General features: G+C 48.0%; 2 protein-coding genes across 8 annotated transcripts in view; one reads left to right on the forward strand and one right to left on the reverse strand.

Annotated features, from left to right (window-relative positions):
* The first annotated feature begins 277 nt into the window (after positions 1-277).
* LOC123378536 (caspase-8-like) lies at positions 278-17,970 on the forward strand. Of its 4 annotated transcripts, none has more exons than XM_045032469.1 (9): positions 278-425; positions 6,033-6,414; positions 8,591-8,696; positions 9,579-9,717; positions 9,817-9,867; positions 11,768-11,835; positions 14,641-14,776; positions 15,747-16,248; positions 17,100-17,970. In XM_045032469.1, the coding sequence occupies exons 2-9, from the start codon at positions 6,110-6,112 to the stop codon at positions 17,233-17,235; spliced, it is 1,443 nt and encodes a 480-aa protein (XP_044888404.1). In that variant the 5' UTR covers positions 278-425; positions 6,033-6,109; the 3' UTR covers positions 17,236-17,970. The 4 variants fall into 4 exon arrangements, with proteins under 4 accessions (XP_044888404.1, XP_044888405.1, XP_044888403.1 ...); XM_045032470.1 differs by lacking the exon at positions 278-425 and adding an exon at positions 2,193-2,323; XM_045032468.1 differs by lacking the exon at positions 278-425 and adding an exon at positions 2,369-2,590.
* Positions 9,008-18,604, reverse strand: part of FLACC1 (flagellum associated containing coiled-coil domains 1) — a 35,673-nt gene continuing 26,076 nt past the window's right edge. For 2 of the 4 annotated variants that reach the window (XM_045032475.1, XM_045032473.1), the window contains one exon: positions 16,044-16,176. The gene's annotated coding sequence lies outside the window, so the exon portion shown is untranslated. Of the gene's footprint in view, positions 9,356-12,545; positions 12,651-16,043; positions 16,177-18,604 lie in introns of those variants that run through there. The other 2 variants (XR_006582657.1, XM_045032474.1) reach the window with 2 other exon arrangements.

Here is an 18,604-nt window from a genome sequence, read left to right on the forward strand (position 1 = left end):
CCGCCAAAACTGCTCTTTTGAGCATTCCACAGCCCTAAAACAGATACCACTAAACTGCCCTTGTTTATGATTTTGAAAATATGGTGAAATGGCACACAAGTGTGTTAGGATTTCCGGGTGCTGTATCTTTTGGGGGTGGGGGGTGGAAAAGGAAATGACATTACAAGGCTCTGACTCCCCCATGCCACGCCCCTTTAAACATACTGCTCAAGCAATGTGGTTACAGGAATAAACATGCGTCTTAATGCATAACACTTCCCCTCAGCAACCAGGCAAGTCAGGCGACCAGGAAGTCTTGAGTTAGATTGTGTGTATACAGCTTGCCTTCATGTAAAAATGTGGCTGAGTTACCACTAACCTTAAAAGCAGCCTGGAGAACTAATTGCAGTGAAGACCGTGAGGTGGGACAACTTTGTAGTTAAAACGTAAGTACCAAGTATCTCAGGAGTTGGCTTTAGAACGGTTGGTGCCCTTTCACAGGTGACTCATGCTGCCTGTAAATATACAGCTGTCACTTTAGTAAGGTACCTCTCAGATTGCTCACAAGCAATTTTGTTCCAGCCTAAAAAAGGCTCATTGGGAACCACACATTGCCAGCTATTTCTGAAATGATATTTTTATTTTTTATTAATCTTAGGATAATATTTTTATTATTATATTAGGCTAAAGCCTGAGGTCTTTCCCCCAGTTCTTACTGACGCTGGTGAACTCTCGTTGACGTCAGTGGGAGTTTGCATGAATAAGGACTGGGCTGGTCATTTGTGTTTCAAGGAACAAAGGACAGCAGAATTTATTTTTATGGGACAGCAGCACATAATATTCTGCTTGTAGTGCAAAAATCATTAATACAGAACTTTTACTTTTCAGAGTGGTAGCTGTGTTAGTCTGTATCAGCAAAAACAACGAGGAGTCCTTGTGGCACCTTAGAGACTAACACATTTATTTGGGCATAAGCTTTTGTGGGCAAAACCCACTTCATCAGATGCCTGGAGTGGAAAATACAGAAATTTTACTTGTGTAGCAGTAATCTGCTTGGCACTGTACAGACACACAGGATACAATACAACCTAAAAATCATCTATTTGTTTATATCCCGCAAAGTATTACTATTATCATTTATTATTATTATTTGTATTACCATGGTCCCTAGGATTCATAGTCAATGACTAAGATCCCCTGGTGCTAGGTGCTGTACAATTACAGAACAAAAAGATGATCCCTGTCCCAAAGAGCTGAAAAAGCTAATCTTTTTTTTTGGCAACACTGAAGGTTCTATAGTGATATGGGAAATAGGCCACAAGGCATCAACTAAGGGGATGTTCCTTTAAGATATGGCACAGCTGGTTTCATCTGTAAGACGTAAGACTGATTCAGCAAAGCACTTAAGCCATGTGCTTGACTTTAAGTACATACATAAATCCAGCCCTAGGACTAACTAAGGATTTTGATATTTGGCATGTGGTGTCTAATCCATTTTACTGCAGAAGAAGGACATTCATTAAAAGTTGACTATAAGTGTTAGGTACAGCAGGAGGTCTCAAATTGGTGGTTGGGACCCCCCCCCAAGGAGGTCACAAGATTAGTACATTGGGGGGGGGGGTCACAAGCTGTCAGCCTCCACCCCAAACATTGCTTTTCCTTCAACAGTTATAATGGTGTTAAATATATTAAAAAGTATTTTTAATTTATAAGGGGGGGGGCAGGTGTCACTCAGAGGCTTGTTGTGTCAAAAGGATCACCAGTACAAAAGTTTGAGACTCACTGGAATACAGCTTGCTGTAAACTGACTTGTTATGAAACTCCATTTAAATTGTGTTAATCTATCAAGTTCTTCTTTGTTGTTGATTTTCCTAAGGTGAAAAAACATACTTTGCTTCTTTATGGCGCATTAAGAAGGCCTGAAAACCTTGGGTGGGTTTGGGCATATCTGCGTGAACCCCCTCTCCCCCTTTGTTGTTTTAAATTAGCAATTCAGCTATTTTGTAACCCTGAAACTCCAGAAAATTGGAGGATTATTGGGTTTATAGTAGCTATTAAATTAAAATGCCTGAGAAACATTTGTGCTGGCTTTGTTAAAGCTCCAGTACTTTTTTTACTGAGGAGGGGCAGGAGGAACAAACATCACAATCTACATTTGATCAGTGTTTAATTTGCAATGAAAGGGATGCTGGGCTCAGGCTATGAACTCCCAAGCCTAGCGGTGACCCGCCAGGCCTAGCGATGCCAGGGCTCAGCCCTCGCACACATTAACTCTGCACTTGAGCCCGCCAGTGAGTCACCTCCCAGCAGCCGGAAGAACTTTGCCGTCTCCCGCCTGCCAAGGGTAACACAACACCCAGCGCACGTGGCACTACGGGTGGAGGGGGGGGCGTGGAGCCATTTCGGGCTGCACCCAGCACCAAGGCCAGAAGCTGGGGCCGCCACTCCCCGCCCCGCCAGGGCTTCATGTGTGGCCGGGCTGAGCCCGGGCACGGCTTTCGTTGCGCCTCCGGCCCTGCCCCCACTCCCCGCCTCGGACTGGGTCGGGCCTGGCTTCGCCGCCAGCGCCGCGTCTCTTTGTTCCCCCCAGCGGCATGGGCGTGCGGGGCAGGGGAGGCGCGGAGCCCCAGCGGGGCGGGGCGGGGCAGCCCTGCGGGACGGGCCGGGACGGGCGGAGGGACGTTTTTGGGCGGCCGAGGGCGCCGTGGCGGCTTCTCCGCGCGGTGACTGCGGGCGTGTGGCGGGGCGGCCGGGCTGGTCGCGCCGCTGCGGGAGGCTGCCCGGGAAGGCGGGCGGCGGAGCCGGCTGGAGCGCGCTGGCGGCGGGCGCCCCTGCGGCTGCCGGAGCCCGGGGTGACGGGCGGGCGCGCCCCGGGAGCGGGCGGGAGGCGCTCCGGGGGCGGGGTATCGTTGTCCCGGCGCCTGGCTAGCGGCCCCTACGTCTCAGCGCGGCCTAGTGCCCGGAGCCCTGGACTGGGGGCGCAGGCCGGTGGGGCAAGGCCCTGTGCCTCAGTGTCCCCCGCTGTAAAATGGGGCAGTGGCTCATACTCGCCCTTGTGAGGCGCAGGGCTGAGGAAGGGCCAGGGCCCGTACACAGGGAAGGAGGGAGGTTGCACAGGGTGAGAGGGCGCCTTGCTCAGATTACATCCAGTGCTGGCTTCCCGCGTGTTTCGGGCGTCCTGGCCCTCGCCTGCCTTCTCCCCACAGGGCTGGTGGGAGAAATCAGAGAGTGAATGAGTGGGGCAGGCACAGGCTTGCCAACTTTCCAAGGCACAAAACCGAACACTCTTGCCCTGCCCTGAGGGCCCCCCCCCACTCACTTCAAACACCCCCCCGCTCGCTCTCCCCCCCCCACTCATTTTCACTCGCTGGGGCAGGGGGTTGGAGTGCAGGAGGGGGTGAGGGCTCTGGAGTGGGGCTGGGGGTGCAGGAGGAGCTCTGAGCTGGGGCCAAGGGGTTCAGGGCTGGGGCAGGGGGTTGGGGTGTGGGAGGGGGGCACCGACCTGGGGTGGGGGGTTAGGGTACAGGAGAGAGTTCAGGCTGCGGCTGGGTAGCGCTTACCTGAGGTAGCTCTCGGTTGGCAGCACAGCTGGGCTAAGGCAGGTTCCCTCTTCCTGCCCTGGCTCCGCGCTGCTCCCCGGAGTGGCCAGCACGACTGGGACCTAGGCTGAGGCGCAGCCAGGTTGCTCTGTGCAGTGCCCGCTGTGATGGGTTGGATCACAGAAACCCCCTTGGGAACTGCCAACTGATGTGCCAGGACTACTTCTGCCCCTGCTTTCCCTGCCAGCTTGAGACTCCAGCACCCTGTCTTGCTGAGCCAGACACCAGAGTGTGAACCACATGCCCCAACGCTGCAGACTTAACTGAAAGCAACTTACAGAAGTGTGCCTGTCTTTAACACTCAGATGCCCAAATAAATCCATTTTACTCTATTTAAAGCTTATCAAGGTAAACTCATAATTTCTTTGCCCTCTACAACACTGATAGAGAAAGATGCACAGCTGTTCCCCCCCCCGGTATTAATAATTTGGGTTAATTAATAAGTAAAAAGTGATGTTATTAAATACAGAAAGTAGGATTTAACTGGTTCCAAGTAGTAACAGACAGAACAAAGTGAATTACTAAGCAAAATAAAATAAAACACGCAAGTCTGCGTCTAATACAGTAAGACAACTGAGTACAGATAAAAACCTCACCAGTTCCAGTAAGCTTCCTTTTACAGACTAGTCTCCTTCTAGTCTGGGTCCACTCTCACCTCCTGTAGTTACTGCCCTTTGTTCCAGTCTCTTTCAGGTATCCTTGGGGTGGAGAGGCGATTTCTTTAGTCAGCTGACGATCAAATGGAGGGGTCTCCCACAGGCTTAAATAGACTTTCTCTTGTGGGGGGAGCCCTCCCCCGTCCTCTCGCCTATGCAAAGTCCAGCTCCAAGATGGAGTCACATGGGCAAGTCACATGTCCATGCATGACTAAGTGTCTTACCAGCCAGGCCACATTGCTGGGAAAGCTCCGATGTGGCTTGGCATCTTAGAGTTCATTGTTGGCTTAAGTGGTTTTTGATTGGGCATTTAATTTGCACATTCCTTTCTCAATAGAAATCAAGCAAGTATCCAGCCAATATTCCTAACTTCAAGTACAAAAATGATACATGCATACAAATAGGAGGAATGTATTCCATAGAGCATAACCTTTACATAGATATGTTACATGGCATATGTAGCATAAAACATATTCCAGTTATATCATATATATATTCATAAGCATATTCCCATGAAGACTTATGGGATACATCGTCACACCCATAGCTGCAGATGCTGCCCCCACAGCTCCCATTGGCTGCAGTTCCTGTCCAATGGAAGCTGTGGAGTCAGCTCTGGGGGTGGGGGCAGCACGTGGAGCTTCCCTGATCGCTCCTGCGTCCAGGGGTTGCAGGGACATGCCAGCCGCTTCTGGGAGATGCGCAGAAGTCAATTGAGATTTATCACTGACTTCAGTGGGTTTAGGACAGGGGTTGGCAATCTATGGCACGCGTGCCAGACATGGCACACGAGCCGATTTTTAATGGCACGCTGCTGCCTGCCGGGGTCCCAGCTGCCGGCCCCCACTCAGCCCGCTGCTGAACCTAGGCCAGTAGTGGGCTGAGAGGGGCCGGTGGCCGGGATCCCTGCAGGCAGCAGCATGCCATTAAAAATCCTGCTCGGCCCAGCCCACTCGTCTCTGCCCCTCCTGCTGGCATTTGCACATGCTTTCCCGACCTCTGTCAGTTCCGGCAGGAGGATGTGTTTCCGGGTTAGCATGTCCATACTGGAGTCTGAGCGGCCCCACCGGCTGTGGCAGGAAGAGGGAGCCGGCTCCACAGGAGTTGTGTGAGGGAGCCTGTGAGGCCTGTAAGTGCGGAAGGGTCCTGGGTCCCAACTGCGCCATGCGCCCGCCTCTCTCAAGGATGGCCAGCTCCGCTCCCTGGACTCAGGCAGACTGCCCTGGGGTTGGAGCCCCGGTGCCGGGATGAGCTTGGCTCTGTAGTGGGGCAGGCTGCGTCCCACAGCCCGATCCCGAGCCCGGGGGCTGTGGCTCGCCGCCTGCTGGACCCTGGGAACAGCTGGGTCGGGTCTCTTTCCCCACCCCAGGTCACTGGACCCCGCTCCCCTCTGGCATTGAGGGCAGAACCCAGGAGTCCAGAGCCCTAGTCTCTGTCTGCCCTCCACTCCCTTGAACAACTAGAGCCCAGCTGGAAACCTAGGAATCCAGAGTCCTTGCTCCCAGCACTCCTCCCCCGAGCGTCAAACACCAGCCCCTTCCCGGAGCCCAGGAGTCCCAACTCCCCCCCCACCCCCACTCCCCCTTGACCCTGCCAAGCCCCTGCCCTCATCCCTGCACCCCCCCCACACACATACCCAGCCCCCACACACACCATGCCCTGACTCTAATAGTAGAATGAATAAAGGCATGGCAGCTCCAAGGGACGAATAAAATAATAAATAGGTACAAAGTTTATTATGAGACTATTTGCAAATTGCTGCCATACCAGATACATGCAGCTGTTTTCTTATTCACAGTCTAAACAGAGGCCACTTGAGACCCTTCTTTCCTTTATCTACGACTGAAATAACCTTTTGTCAGCTGTCTGAGGAAGATGGACTTCCACAAGCTCCTCTACACCATCAGTGAGGCTCTGGCCACAGAAGACCTGGTGGCTCTGAAGTTTCTAAGCCTGGAACACATCCCACTGCGGAAGCAGGAAGTCATCCGCGATCCTGAGGCCTTATTCCTAGCACTCGAGGAAAAGGGCATGATGGAGGAAGACGATCTGTCCTTCTTAAAGGAGCTGCTGTTCAGGATAAACCGCATAGACCTCCTGACTGATAAACTGAGCTCCAGCAGAGAGGAGATGGAGAGGGAGCTTCAAATTCCAGGGCGGGCAAAGGTATCTCAGTTCAGGTAGGTAGCTCTGTGTCATATTAGTGGGGGATCTAATGCCTCGTGAAAAATTAAGTATAAATTATGGTAATGATTTTCATGTGATTTGTACCTGTGGTTTGTCCATAAGTGCTCTCTGAGGGCCTCAGTGAAATCAATGAAAGTTTTGCCTTTGACGTTAATGGGAGCCACATTAAGTCTGCAAAACAGTTATGCAATCCTTTGCATAATGTGTATAAATAAATTGCTATCTTGATGTGCATGTTACTGTACAGTAAATGTATGTGAATCTGACACTGATGCAACTTAAACAACTTGCAAATAATAAATGACAGAGTAAATTGCGCATTCCTTTAAATAGTAGATTGGAAACAGTAATTCATCCCAGGGGAGGGGTCAGATTCTCAGACCCATTAAGTCTGTATTTGCATTGCTCTAGCAGGGCAAAGCAGATTTACATGTGGCATAAGTGACCATCTGAGGCTTCTCCTAGAATGGGGGGAAATCCCTGGCTGGTATGAGCTTGACTTGCGTGCCCTTGTGTCCAGATGCTAGAATGACTGTTGGTGACAGTCAGAATATAGAGCAGCCCTGAGGCTGTCTACTTTATATCAGGGGCCAGGCCGTCACAAATTGGCACTAGGACCAAGAGCTGCAAAAGCAGAAAAGGTCTTTGCGCTATTGCCTTCTCAGCTGTTCTGTGTTTTACTGAGGATCTGGCTGCAGCTGTTTATTTAAATTGGAGGATTACATAGTATTAGTGCTCAGACTAAAGAGCAGCCTATTTTCAGAAAACCAAACTCCTGGTCTAGATAAGTGACATTAAACACTTTAGGGCCCAATTCTATATGATGTTTCAATTGGAGTTGTGGGTGTGTCTATCCGGAGCCTGAAAATGAAAACCAGCATCTTCATTTCCTAATTAAACAAATTCCTCTTCTCAGCAGGCGGGAATCCAAGGAGAGTGCACTTGGCTGATATAAGTGGCTCTCCTTGATGTGGAGCATGGGGAGTAACTGCTGTAACGTGGGATTTACAAGGAAACTGAGGCAAGAGGCTTGTATTCATTGTCTGTCTAGTTAGGACAGTTCAGTACACCCCTGATTCTAGAGCCGGTTGGGTTAGATTAGCTGCTTGCTCCTTAGAGAAGGGAGTCATGTGCAGAATATACAGCAGCTGTCTGCCTCCAATAAAAGCACCATTCCTTGAGGGCCCCCCCCATGACTTCTGCCCAGCTATGGTTTTGAGTTTGCCATCCATCCCTATTGCTCATTGACTGAGTGGAGATCGGCTGTACAGTAGTCCCTGGCTGTGGTCTGAGATAACATGCATACAATGCAAATCCTTCCTTCCTTCCATTCCCTTCCCTCTCACCAATGTGTGAGCTTCTGTCCTGAGAGTTCAGTAAAGGAGGATACCCTTCTCCACCAGCATCTGCCTTGAAAGTTGCCTGTCGTTAGTTCAGTGGCATCCTGTAAAGCCATTTAATGGTCCCAGATGTTTAAAGATCTGTACTTGTTTTTGGTGCATCTGCAAGTTACATTGCCTCCGCAGTGCTGGAGGACAAACTCTGGATTTTGTTCTATGAATTTGATTAAAATACACACATACACACACACCTCGCATGTGAATGGTCCCAGTTTGAGGTTTTTCAGCTCCACTGAGGGTCTTGACGCTGGCTGTAAGATAGATCTGGAACAAAGCATCTCTGTGGGCATTCACCTGCCAGTATAAATATGACTGCAGTGTAAACTGATCTGATATGTCTCAGTGTATTTATCATAGACTATAGCACGTTAGGAACTTGGGGAGTTACTGGTAAGTGATGAAAACTGAGAAAAAGCATTGACTAATAACTGAACTGTAAAAGCCATCAGCCCATAGTGGGTTTTGGTTGGGCAGCTCAACTTAGTTTTTAAAAACTAACTCATTTTGGCTGCATAAAAAGAACTATGTTTGAATTCCAGGTTGTCCTGGGACCAAGCGAGGTTAAAAAAAATCAATTTCCTTTGTGTTAACATTTGTGTCTGTGGAAAAAAAAATACATTGTGTGTGTGTGTATACATCATACAGTTTTCACATTTTATGCCATGTATACTTCTAGTGAGCGCTCAGTAGCTTGCCAGCACAATATTAAATAAAGCTCAGATACCAACTGGCTCATATTGAGCGAAGCAACTCCCTGTTTTCCTACCAGGCACCTGCTCTTCCAGCTCTCAGAAAACATAACAACAGATGAGTTGAAATCCTTGAAGTTTCTTCTGATCAAAGAGCTTCCGAAGTGCAAGCTGGACAATGAGATGGTAAGAATTGTTTCATTGCTTTTAGCAGATCCGGAAGTTGTTTAGGGTGTAGTGGGAGAACAGGGCTTCTTTGGGAATGGCCACCCTATGTTTCCACATCTTACCACTTCCCTTCCCCCCACCTCCAATCGGGAATATTTCTGGCTAGGGACTAGATGGCTTATATGCTTCATTATTATTAATCATGTTTTTTATTGTAGTGTCCAGACTGCGGCCCTGTTGTACTAGATGCTGTATAAACAAATAAGCAGTAGACAGTTCCCTGTGCTGAAGATCTTATAATCTAAACAGACAGGGTAGAAATAGTGGAACGGAAGGGGTAGTGGATTGAACACTTCATTTTCTCTCATTACAAAGAAAAATACACAAAAGTCACGTCAGATCCAATATGGAGATAGGGGCTCTGCTCTGCTGGAGGAATCATCTTTTGATGAGAGATGGAACTGAGGTCTCGGTTGCTTCTGCTGAGTCAGATGAATGCTCAGGCATGAGCCGATTCCTGTGTGGCACTGTTGCTCTGCCTGCCTACGTTCCACTGCACTTTTTGCTGTTGAGACCCCTTTGCCTGTTTTCCTTCCAGAGGCAGCTGCTCTTGAGGAGTAGTCGTAGTGATTCCAATACGTAGTTCAGCAATCGTTAGTTAGTGCCCCATGGGAATCCTTTAAATGAAAAGCACAGTATAAATATGAGATCACCACTGTGGGCCCCATCCTACCCGGGTCTGTGTAGCCAGCATTCACAGTGGTGTGGTGTGGCGTGGAGGGGAGAATGATCAGTGCCTCTGAGGCTACGGCTCCACAAGAGGAGGCACCTCTAGACTGAAGAATGTGGAGGGAAAGTAAATTCTCTCTCTAGCAGGAAATTGTCTTTCTAATTGCCCAGACACTGATCGATGTTTTCATTGAGATGGAGAAGAAGGGACTATTGGCAGAAGAAAACCTAGAAATCCTCAAAACTATTTGTGAGAAAATTGACAAAAGCCTTCTGAAGAAAATTGAAGAGTATGAATTAGACCGAAATGGTAAAAATGGCCTCTTTCACATCAGTTACCTATGAATTAACACATCAGCTTAATGTGCTAAGCAGCTATAGCTAAACAATTAATTTATTTCCCATGCAGTGGAAATGTACATCACGGAAGAACCTGGAGGCCAAACAAGAGTCTCTGAAGGTAACTGACAGATTAGCTTCCAAGGAGATGCCATTTAGAGCTTTCTTAATGAATTTTCACCTCTTTTTCCCACATCTGTCACATTCTTTTTAATCCACCTACCTGTCTTGTCCCACCTCTATATATAGTTACAAAGTGAGCTCTATTTATTTGATCATGTCTAACCACCCCCACTGTTTTAAAGCCCCTTATTTTTCATAGTTACTCTAGTGAGATTTTCTTTTAAAAATGCTCTTTATTGCAATGAATATGCAAGGAGTATCAGAGATGCCTGCTCTCTCTAGCAGGTATTTTATTTTACACACAGGCTGTAGTTCTGCCTCAGGCTCCATGAACACAGATCCATGCGCTGTCTCATTGACTTCACGGAGATGCTGATGCAGGCTCTGAGCCCCAAGGAGTCCAAGGAAAAAATGGTCCATTTAATATCAGTGTATCTAGTTAAGGACTCTAAGAGGTCTTTGTCTCCCCAGCAGACTATGTGGGGTAGTGGATAGAGCACTGTATTGGGACTCGAGTGATCTCTGTTCTAATACCAGCTCTGTCTGTGGCCTGCTGGGTGACCTGGGACAGCTCTGTAAAGTGGGAGATAATGATAATCTCCTTTTAAACGTATTTTGTGATCTATAGCTGAAGAACACTAGCTGCCAGGGAGGTGGTATTATTTTTCACTCTATACATTTTTTGGTGGTGGCACACCGAAAAGTTCAAAATCCATTCCTGGAGGCAAGGAGATTTCATAGAGTTAATCTGGTGTTAGCCAGAAAGGGAGTGGGTGCTATGGATCCAGTAGTCAGGGTCTGTGCAGTAAGGCCCTGTGATTTTAAAGCTACTCACTTACCATGTAATGCTTTCACCATTATGTACCAAAATAGGAAAGGAGTAGGGAGCCATAGAAAATTCATGCTTTACCTGTACTTTGGCTTTTGTCAGTACAGTAGATAGGGAGTTGAAATTCCTATTGGATAAATAGCTTTACCACTTCAGTATTTGGCTTGTCAGCACACTTGTGAGAGTGGATGAAAAACCCATTAGATAAATAGCTATTATCCTAGCAGCGTAGCTTGATACACAAGAAGCAAAGCGTTAGGGGCCTGGTCCTGCTCCCAGTGAATTCATTGAGCAGTTTTGTAATTTTTTTTTTCAGTTGGCACAGGATCAATTCCTGTGTCATTTTACTCCAGTTCAGCTACTTTGAAACAAAACACTTTTTACAACCAACCCCCTGCAAACCTTACTGAAGTCAGAGGGTACTGTATATTCCGGCGTATAAGGCGACGGGGCGTATAAGACGACCCCCTAATTTTTTCATTAAAAAATTAGTTTTGCCATATACTTGCCGTATAAGACGACCCCCCCCCCCTTCTGCGGGGGGAAGTCAGAGGGCTCTGGGCTGCCCGCCGCGGCGGGGAGCCCAGAGCCTTTTAAATCCTAGCCGCGGCGGGGAGTCAGAGGGCTCTGCGCTGCCCGCCGCGGTGGACAGCCCGGAGCCTTTTAAATCCCAGCCGCGGCTGGGGTGTAAAAGGCTCTGGGCTCCCCGCCGCAGCAGGGAGCCCAGAGCCTTTTAAATCCTAGCTGCGGCGGGAAGTCAGAGGGCTCTGCGCTGCCCGCTGCGGTGGGGAGCCCAGAGCCTTTTAAATCCCAGCCGTGGTCGGGAGTTTATACCCGGCGTATAAGACGACCCCCGATTTTTGGGGGTTGTTTTTTAGCCCAAAAACCCGTCTTATACGCCGGAAAATACGGTAGCATTTACTCATTGTACTATGCATTGCTGCTAACAGGAATTACACACGTGTCTCAAGAGCAGACTACTGGGCCTTTTAAAGGTAATTTCCCAGATGATGAAATTTTATGCTTTATCTAGTTCTATGCCTGACTCTCTCTTTCTGGATTATTTTAGTCCAGGACAGCCTTTGGCCTTCTCAGACTGCATCGGATTCTCCAGGCATCCAGGAAGAAATCCAGCAGGTAAATCAGGATTAAAAGTCACTTTAGGGGATCTGGCTGTATATGGGATATTGTTGTGTTGGGCAGATGGTGGGAAGGGAGAGTATCAAGCAGCAGACGGATCTGTGTATGAAAATAAAACCCTACAAGCTCGTGGCAACGGAGGGTAGCCATTCAGTGATTGGCATGAGCTGGACATTTTGATGCGAGTTTTTTGGTCTGTGCAGAGAGGCTGTCTGTGAGGTGGAAACAGGTCACTTATGGGATATTTGTTCTTCTGAAGCCGTGTCAGTTGGGGCACGGGCAGAATGGAGCAGTTATTAAGCTTCAGCAAATCTGTTACTAGAAAGTCTTTTGTTTCACGGGGTAGCTGGAAGGGGCCCATTTCTTGAACAGAGAAAGGGCAGAGTGAGTTAATGCTGCTGAGCAGTGCCAGAGAGTGGAGTGGCTCTGTGTTAGGGTTGGATGGTTGGGTTTTTCTTTTAAACAAAGATGAAAATTTTGATCGGCAGCTATCCTGCTAGATGCTAAATATCTCATCCTGACCCCCAGCCCATTTGATGCTTCCAAATATTGCCATTCATTATAAGAACAGAATGCTACGGTTTTACAGCGATGACAGCTCTATAAGGCCCTGTTTCTCTGCTTCACTCTCAGCCTCTCCAGGCACCATACAGGAGTTGCTCTTGCATAGGTGTCTCTCCTCATTTGCTACTCAGGGCTGACCTTACCTGTGGAGGTGGTGCATTGTTGTTGCTGCAGGCTCCAGGACTGGTCTCCGTCCTTTAGCTCAGGGCACCAGTCTCAGGTGGAACATGGTGGTGAATCAGTTTCTCCTGTCAATTTTATTTAAAATATTTGTTTTTATTCATTTTTGTGCAGTTGAGACTTCTAATCTTCCTCCTCCTCTGCCCCTGGATCTAGTGAACAGGAGCGTGGTGGTTTCAGCCACCTTGCCTCCTCCCTCCTGGAGTCCTCTGCCCCTGCTCTGGCAGGACAAAGCTGTCCTGTAAACACCCAGTTTGAAATCTAAGGTCCTCTCTCTGAAAAAGCATTTGCAGGCTCTACAGCAGGGGAGGTATGCCCTGCCTGGTCCCAGCCAGCTGACCCTTGTGCTGCTAGGGCCCAAGGCCCCCCCCTGCCCTCAGGAGCCACAACGCCAATGCAGAAATGTTCAGTGAGGCTTCCGAGGGAGAGTATAAGGACGAGGAGGAAGCGATCGGGCCAGTGCCGGGGGTAATCCCTGCGACAGAGCTGGGCTGGAAGGGAAAACCCCCTGAGAGGATCCAGTCCCTGCCAGGTGTGTGGGGGCTCCTACGCCGCTCCCCTTCCTCTGGCTGTGAGTCGGGGGATTCTCACGATTAAGGTTAAGATTCTGTCATGGGTATTTTTAGTAAAAGTCGGGGCAAGTTGCAGCCAATAAAAAGTTCACAGAAGCCCATGACCTGTCCCTGATACTTACCAAAAATACCGGGGGAGGGGGAAGGGGGGAGGCAAAGAGCGCTGCTGGGGCTTGCAGCGGGGTGGCCAAAACCGCAGGGTGGCACCTCAGCCTAGCCCTGAAGCCTCCAGCAGTAACAGTGGATCACCCCCAAATGCCACAGGCAGGGGCATGAGCTATGAGTAACGAATAAGGAGAGCAGCTGCTAACCGAGAAAAAAAATTCAGGTAAAAATTTTCTCCTTTGGCCGTAAACGCTGCAGTTTCGCTTCTGGACAGCAGAGGGTGCTCACACGCCCTTCTGCTCTCGGCCTAATAACCCTGTCTCTGCCTGTCCGGGGGGGGGGGGGGGGGGCCGGAAGGCTGAGGAGAACTGGGGGAAAAGGAGAGCACAGGTGTGAGAGTGAAGATGGCCAGACAGGGCCCTGTCGGGGGAGCAGAGGGGGCCACAGGGGTGAACACTGTCAGGAGGTGGCCATGGATGAGGAGCGTGAGAAGGTGCTGGAGGCAGAATGAAGGCAGAGGGAGATGTGATGCAGTAGAGTGGGGAAGGGCCTGGATGCGGGAGCAGAAGGGAGCTGTGTGATGGGGGAAGAGTCAGGGGCAGGCAGGATATGATTGAGGAGAAGGACTATCGGGGGTGGCTCCAATGGGAGAAGATACTAGGGGAGGGTGGGAAGCGATCCAAGGGTGAGATCTCACAGGAGGTGGGGAGAGAATCTAGGAGAATGGGGAGGGCAGGAGACTGAACTGGACAGAGAGGGTGGGAGCGAGGAGCAGGGTGTGGGAGGATTTATAGGGTGGAAAAAAGTTAAATGTAAAGTGGAGGCAGGGGAAGGAAATGGGCAGGTACAAGCAAAAGCAATCAGACTGAAAACCCAGGGAGACAAGGGGCAGGATGAATAATGGGTGTGAAGTGAGCAGTGAGGGAATGGTTGGAGGGGTAGCTGAGGGGGATGGTGGGGCCTGTACATCAGACAGCGGGGAAGGGGCAAGCGCTTTGTGTGATGATAAGGAGAGGTGAGCTGGAGCAAGAACATGAGGAGAGAAGAAGGTGGTTGAGGTAGGCAGAAGGGAGACCCCCCCGCAATGCCCCTAAGTTATGTCACTTGCAGCCATGGTGACTAAGTAGCTGATGGAGCATCCCGACCTCAGCACATCCCTACACCACGGAGGGAAGCCTTGTGGTGCACAGAGCCTGCAGTGAAGAGACGGTGGTGTAGGGAGAATCATTGGCTGCCCCATTAGTGCAGCTCTCCAGCTGCTGTGCACTGGAACCGGGCGTTAGGCTGAACCCGTTGAACGTGCAGCAGGAGTATATGAAATGTGAATGACGGTTGCCGCAGCTCAGGTTGTGGGTTGTTGTTCATCTGTTTTCCCGAACAGCCTGACATGTACAAAATGAGCAGCCGGCCCCGTGGAATCTGCCTGATCCTGAACAATCATGACTTTACAAAAGCAAGATCAGAGGTGCCTAAACTTCAAAACATAAAAGACCGGAACGGAACAGATGCCGATGCAGGTACAGCAAGGACTAGAAAAATTCAGGCGCAGTTTGCATATCTGTGAACTCCAGGGAAATTGGTGTAATCTGAGAGAGGGGAAGAGGTCTGGCCTATTGTCTGAAATGTACTTAACTAGTTACCATGGCGTTCACTGTCAAACTGAGATGGGATATATCAGGTGGGGTTCCACAGTGGTCTGTCCTGGATCCAGTACTATTTAATATTTTCATTAACAACTTGCATGATGGAGTAGAGAGTACTCTTGTAAAATCTGTGGCTGACACCAAGCTAGGAGGGGTTGCCAGCACTTTGGAGGACAGGATTAGAATTCACAATGATCTTGATACAATGAAGAATTGTTTTGGAATCAGTAAGACAACATTCAATAATGACAAGTGCAGGTTTTTGCACTTACGAAGGCAAAATCCAATGCCTAAATACAAAATGGGGAATAATTGGCTAGGCAGCCATATTATAGAAGGGGATCTGGGGATTATACCGCATCACAGATTTAATGAGTCAACAATGTGATGCTATTGGGAAAAAAAGCAAATGTAATTCTAGGATGTATTAACAGGAAAGTTGTAGATAAGACATAGGAGGTGATTGTTCTGCTGTAGTCGGCACTGGTGAGGTTTCAGCTGGAGCACTGTTTCCAATTCTGGGCACCACATGTCAAGAAAGATGTCATTTGCAAATTTGATAAAGTATGCTCTCTACTGTATCATGGAAGTTGTTAATGGAAATATTGACAATATGAGATCACTACTGTTCAGGCCCTTAGATCCCTCATTTCCTCTCTCGTGCTCATTGCTGTGGTAGCTAGATAAATTCCCACTCTGAAAACATAAGTGATGGGGGTGTGGAATTAAATGTATAAGGGTGGGGAAAAAAAGCATGAACCTAATTCTCTTTAGTTACTGATTAATTTATTTAGTAAAAGTTACAAAATGTCTCCCCCCATTGCCCCTTCTGTTTACTCTCCAGCGGCTCTGAGAAAGGTCTTTACCAAACTTCACTTTGAGATAGCAGAGTACAAAGACCTCACTTCAGAGCAAATCCGTCACACAGTGCACGCCTACAGGAACATGGACCACCGTGACCGGGACTGCTTTGTTTGCTGCATCCTCTCCCATGGTGATAAAGGCATCGTATTTGGTACGGATGGGCAGGAAACATCCATCCAGGAACTAACCACTTCTTTCACTGGCATGAACTGCCCCTCACTTGCTGGAAAACCAAAAGTGTTCTTCATTCAGGCCTGCCAAGGTGACACATTCCAGAAAGGGGTACATATAGAAACAGATTCTGCAGAGCTGGATTCTTCTGTAGAGGCAGATGCAAGATTCCAACTGGAGTGCATTCCAGATGAGGCAGACTTCCTGCTTGGAATGGCCACCATGAAGGATTTTGTTTCCTACAGAAGCACAACCCAGGGCACTTGGTATATACAGTCACTGTGCGAGCACTTGGAGAAGAGCTGTCCACGGTTAGTACAACTTATTTCTATCTTATTCATAAAAGCTTTAACACTGATTTGTATATGTACATACATTTTGTCACCTCTTCATTCTTAGCCTTACACCTTGTCTATACAAAATTGTACCCGTTGAACTTAAGCTGTGATTTAATTAAATAGGTGCAAATACCCATGCCGATACCCTTACTAACGTCAGTTTTTAAACTGACAAGTTAAACCAGTGCTAGCTTCTTGTGTAGACAAGGCTTTATACAAGTGGTGCAATTAGTGGGGTGGTTGGGTGTTCTCTGCACACACCTGCCTCACCTGGAGTGATTGTAGGGAGAGTACCTTACAACCGTCATTGATACAAGCGTTGTGTAAACCTGAGGATGAAGCAGTGACACACATGTATAATATAAAATCCTATTACAACTGATCTGTAATTGCTGTCTCCTACATAAGTGAGTTGCACCTCAGTCAGGTATCTGTGGATATATGTATGGAGGCAGGGATGGGAGCATGTACCTATACATGCATGTATTTGTACACACAGAGACAGGTCTCTCTCTGTATAAAATAATAGAGAGAATCTCACACACACACTGCTCCTACATACATACAAAGAGAAATACCTAAATAGGGTCCAACTCACTTGTTTAGAAGACAGCAATTACAGGTCAGCCACTGTAAGTTGTTCAGTGTAGCATAATAAAGTTAAATCCATTATTTGCTCGTTCCACAGAGCAAGCACTGCTGGCTTTGATCAGGATATGGAATAATGTAGTAGCATCTTTAAGCAATCAAAAGGTGTTAGTGGACAGCAGGTTAGGTGAACCCCTTTGCTGTTGCTAATGCTGGGATTCTAATTTTTTTGGCAGAGGAGAGGATATTCTCTCGATCCTGACAGCAGTGAACCGGGAGGTGAGCAGGAAGAATGACAGGCTGAACCAAGGGAAGCAGATGCCACAGCCCAGTTTCACACTCAGGAAAAAACTCATCTTCCCGATCAACTGAACAGGAAACTGTAGTCACCTCAACTTGAAATCTGCTATGGAAAAGTCTGCAGTCAGTTCTGGGCTTTCGTTTGTTACAAACTTACAGCTTTCAGTATGTGCTCTCAGCTTGGGAACAAATGTACCTTTTTTTGAAATGCAGCTTTCCAGAGAGCAGGCTATTTCATTAGAAGTGTTCACTTTTTGTAGTCTGTCAGAATTGTGAGTACAACCAGGTTGCTGGATAGCTCAGTGCTCTCACCAGTGCCTGTAGAGCAGTGTTTCTCAGTGACCAGTCCGTGGACCGGCACTGGTCCCTGATATCTCCCCGACACAGTTTAGGAAGGGAGCAAGCCAGTCCCTGGTATCAAAAAGGTTGAGAAACTCTGCTGTAGATGATAGCAGGTATTACTATAGAGGCACTTGGCCACTTTTTCAAATGATGTATTTTTCAGGAAGAACTATCTACCAAATTTGGAAAACAAGATATTGACTAACTTAGAATCAAGTTTAAGGTTGTGCACATATGTAACTAGTCTATGATAAGCTTGTACAAAAAGAAAATTAAGTTTGAGAAAATTTTCTATCCCTGAAAATAAGGATGCACATTTTAGTCCAACAGGACAGATTTGGAAAAAAACCCTGAAAGTATATGGCAAAGGCTTATACCAGAAGTGCCTTTTCAAAGCACAGTTGCTGTTAACCTGCCTGACCATCATAGTAAGTTCTTTTCTTAATAAAGTGTCCATTATACTTATTCAGCTTCTGTTCTCAATAAATCTAACTCTCCGGTTCCACACGCTGCTCTCCAGTATAGCCAGTCAGACAGTGACAGCAGGAGCCTCTGTTGTCCATATTTCAGAGCATCTGCTTTTAGCAGCCTAAGAATTAAATCAGTTGTGAAGGTGCAACCCTAGGGAAGCCTGAAGTGGTTGGGCAGCCCGGGGACACTCATTTACTTACCTCACTGGTTTTCAAATCCTACTTCTAGTACCAGAGCACAGAAGAATGCCAAATAGCCACAGTCACCACACTCACTTCTTGCAACACCTCCCTTGGTAGATGGGACTCCAAGCACTGCTGGGCTTATGAGCTTTGATGCTATTACAAGGTAAAGACGGGTTGCAAGTGATATAAAATAAAGCGAAGTTAGCTGTCCAGGCCATACAGCCTCAGCCAAGGGTAGGAAGGACTCTGACTAGAAGTCTGACTGCCTGGGAGGAGGAGCATCCCCATTTATAGCAGCAAACACGAAAGCTCATGCTAAAATAAATTTGTTAGTCTTTAAGGTGCCACAAGTACTCCTGTTCTTTTTGCGGATACAGACTAACACGGCTGCTACTCTGAAACCTGTTGTAGTAATGATTAGCGAGGGGGATAAAAACATTAGC

This window comes from Mauremys mutica, chromosome 10 (assembly GCF_020497125.1).
Source record: "Mauremys mutica isolate MM-2020 ecotype Southern chromosome 10, ASM2049712v1, whole genome shotgun sequence".
Classification (NCBI taxonomy): Eukaryota; Metazoa; Chordata; order Testudines; family Geoemydidae; genus Mauremys; species Mauremys mutica.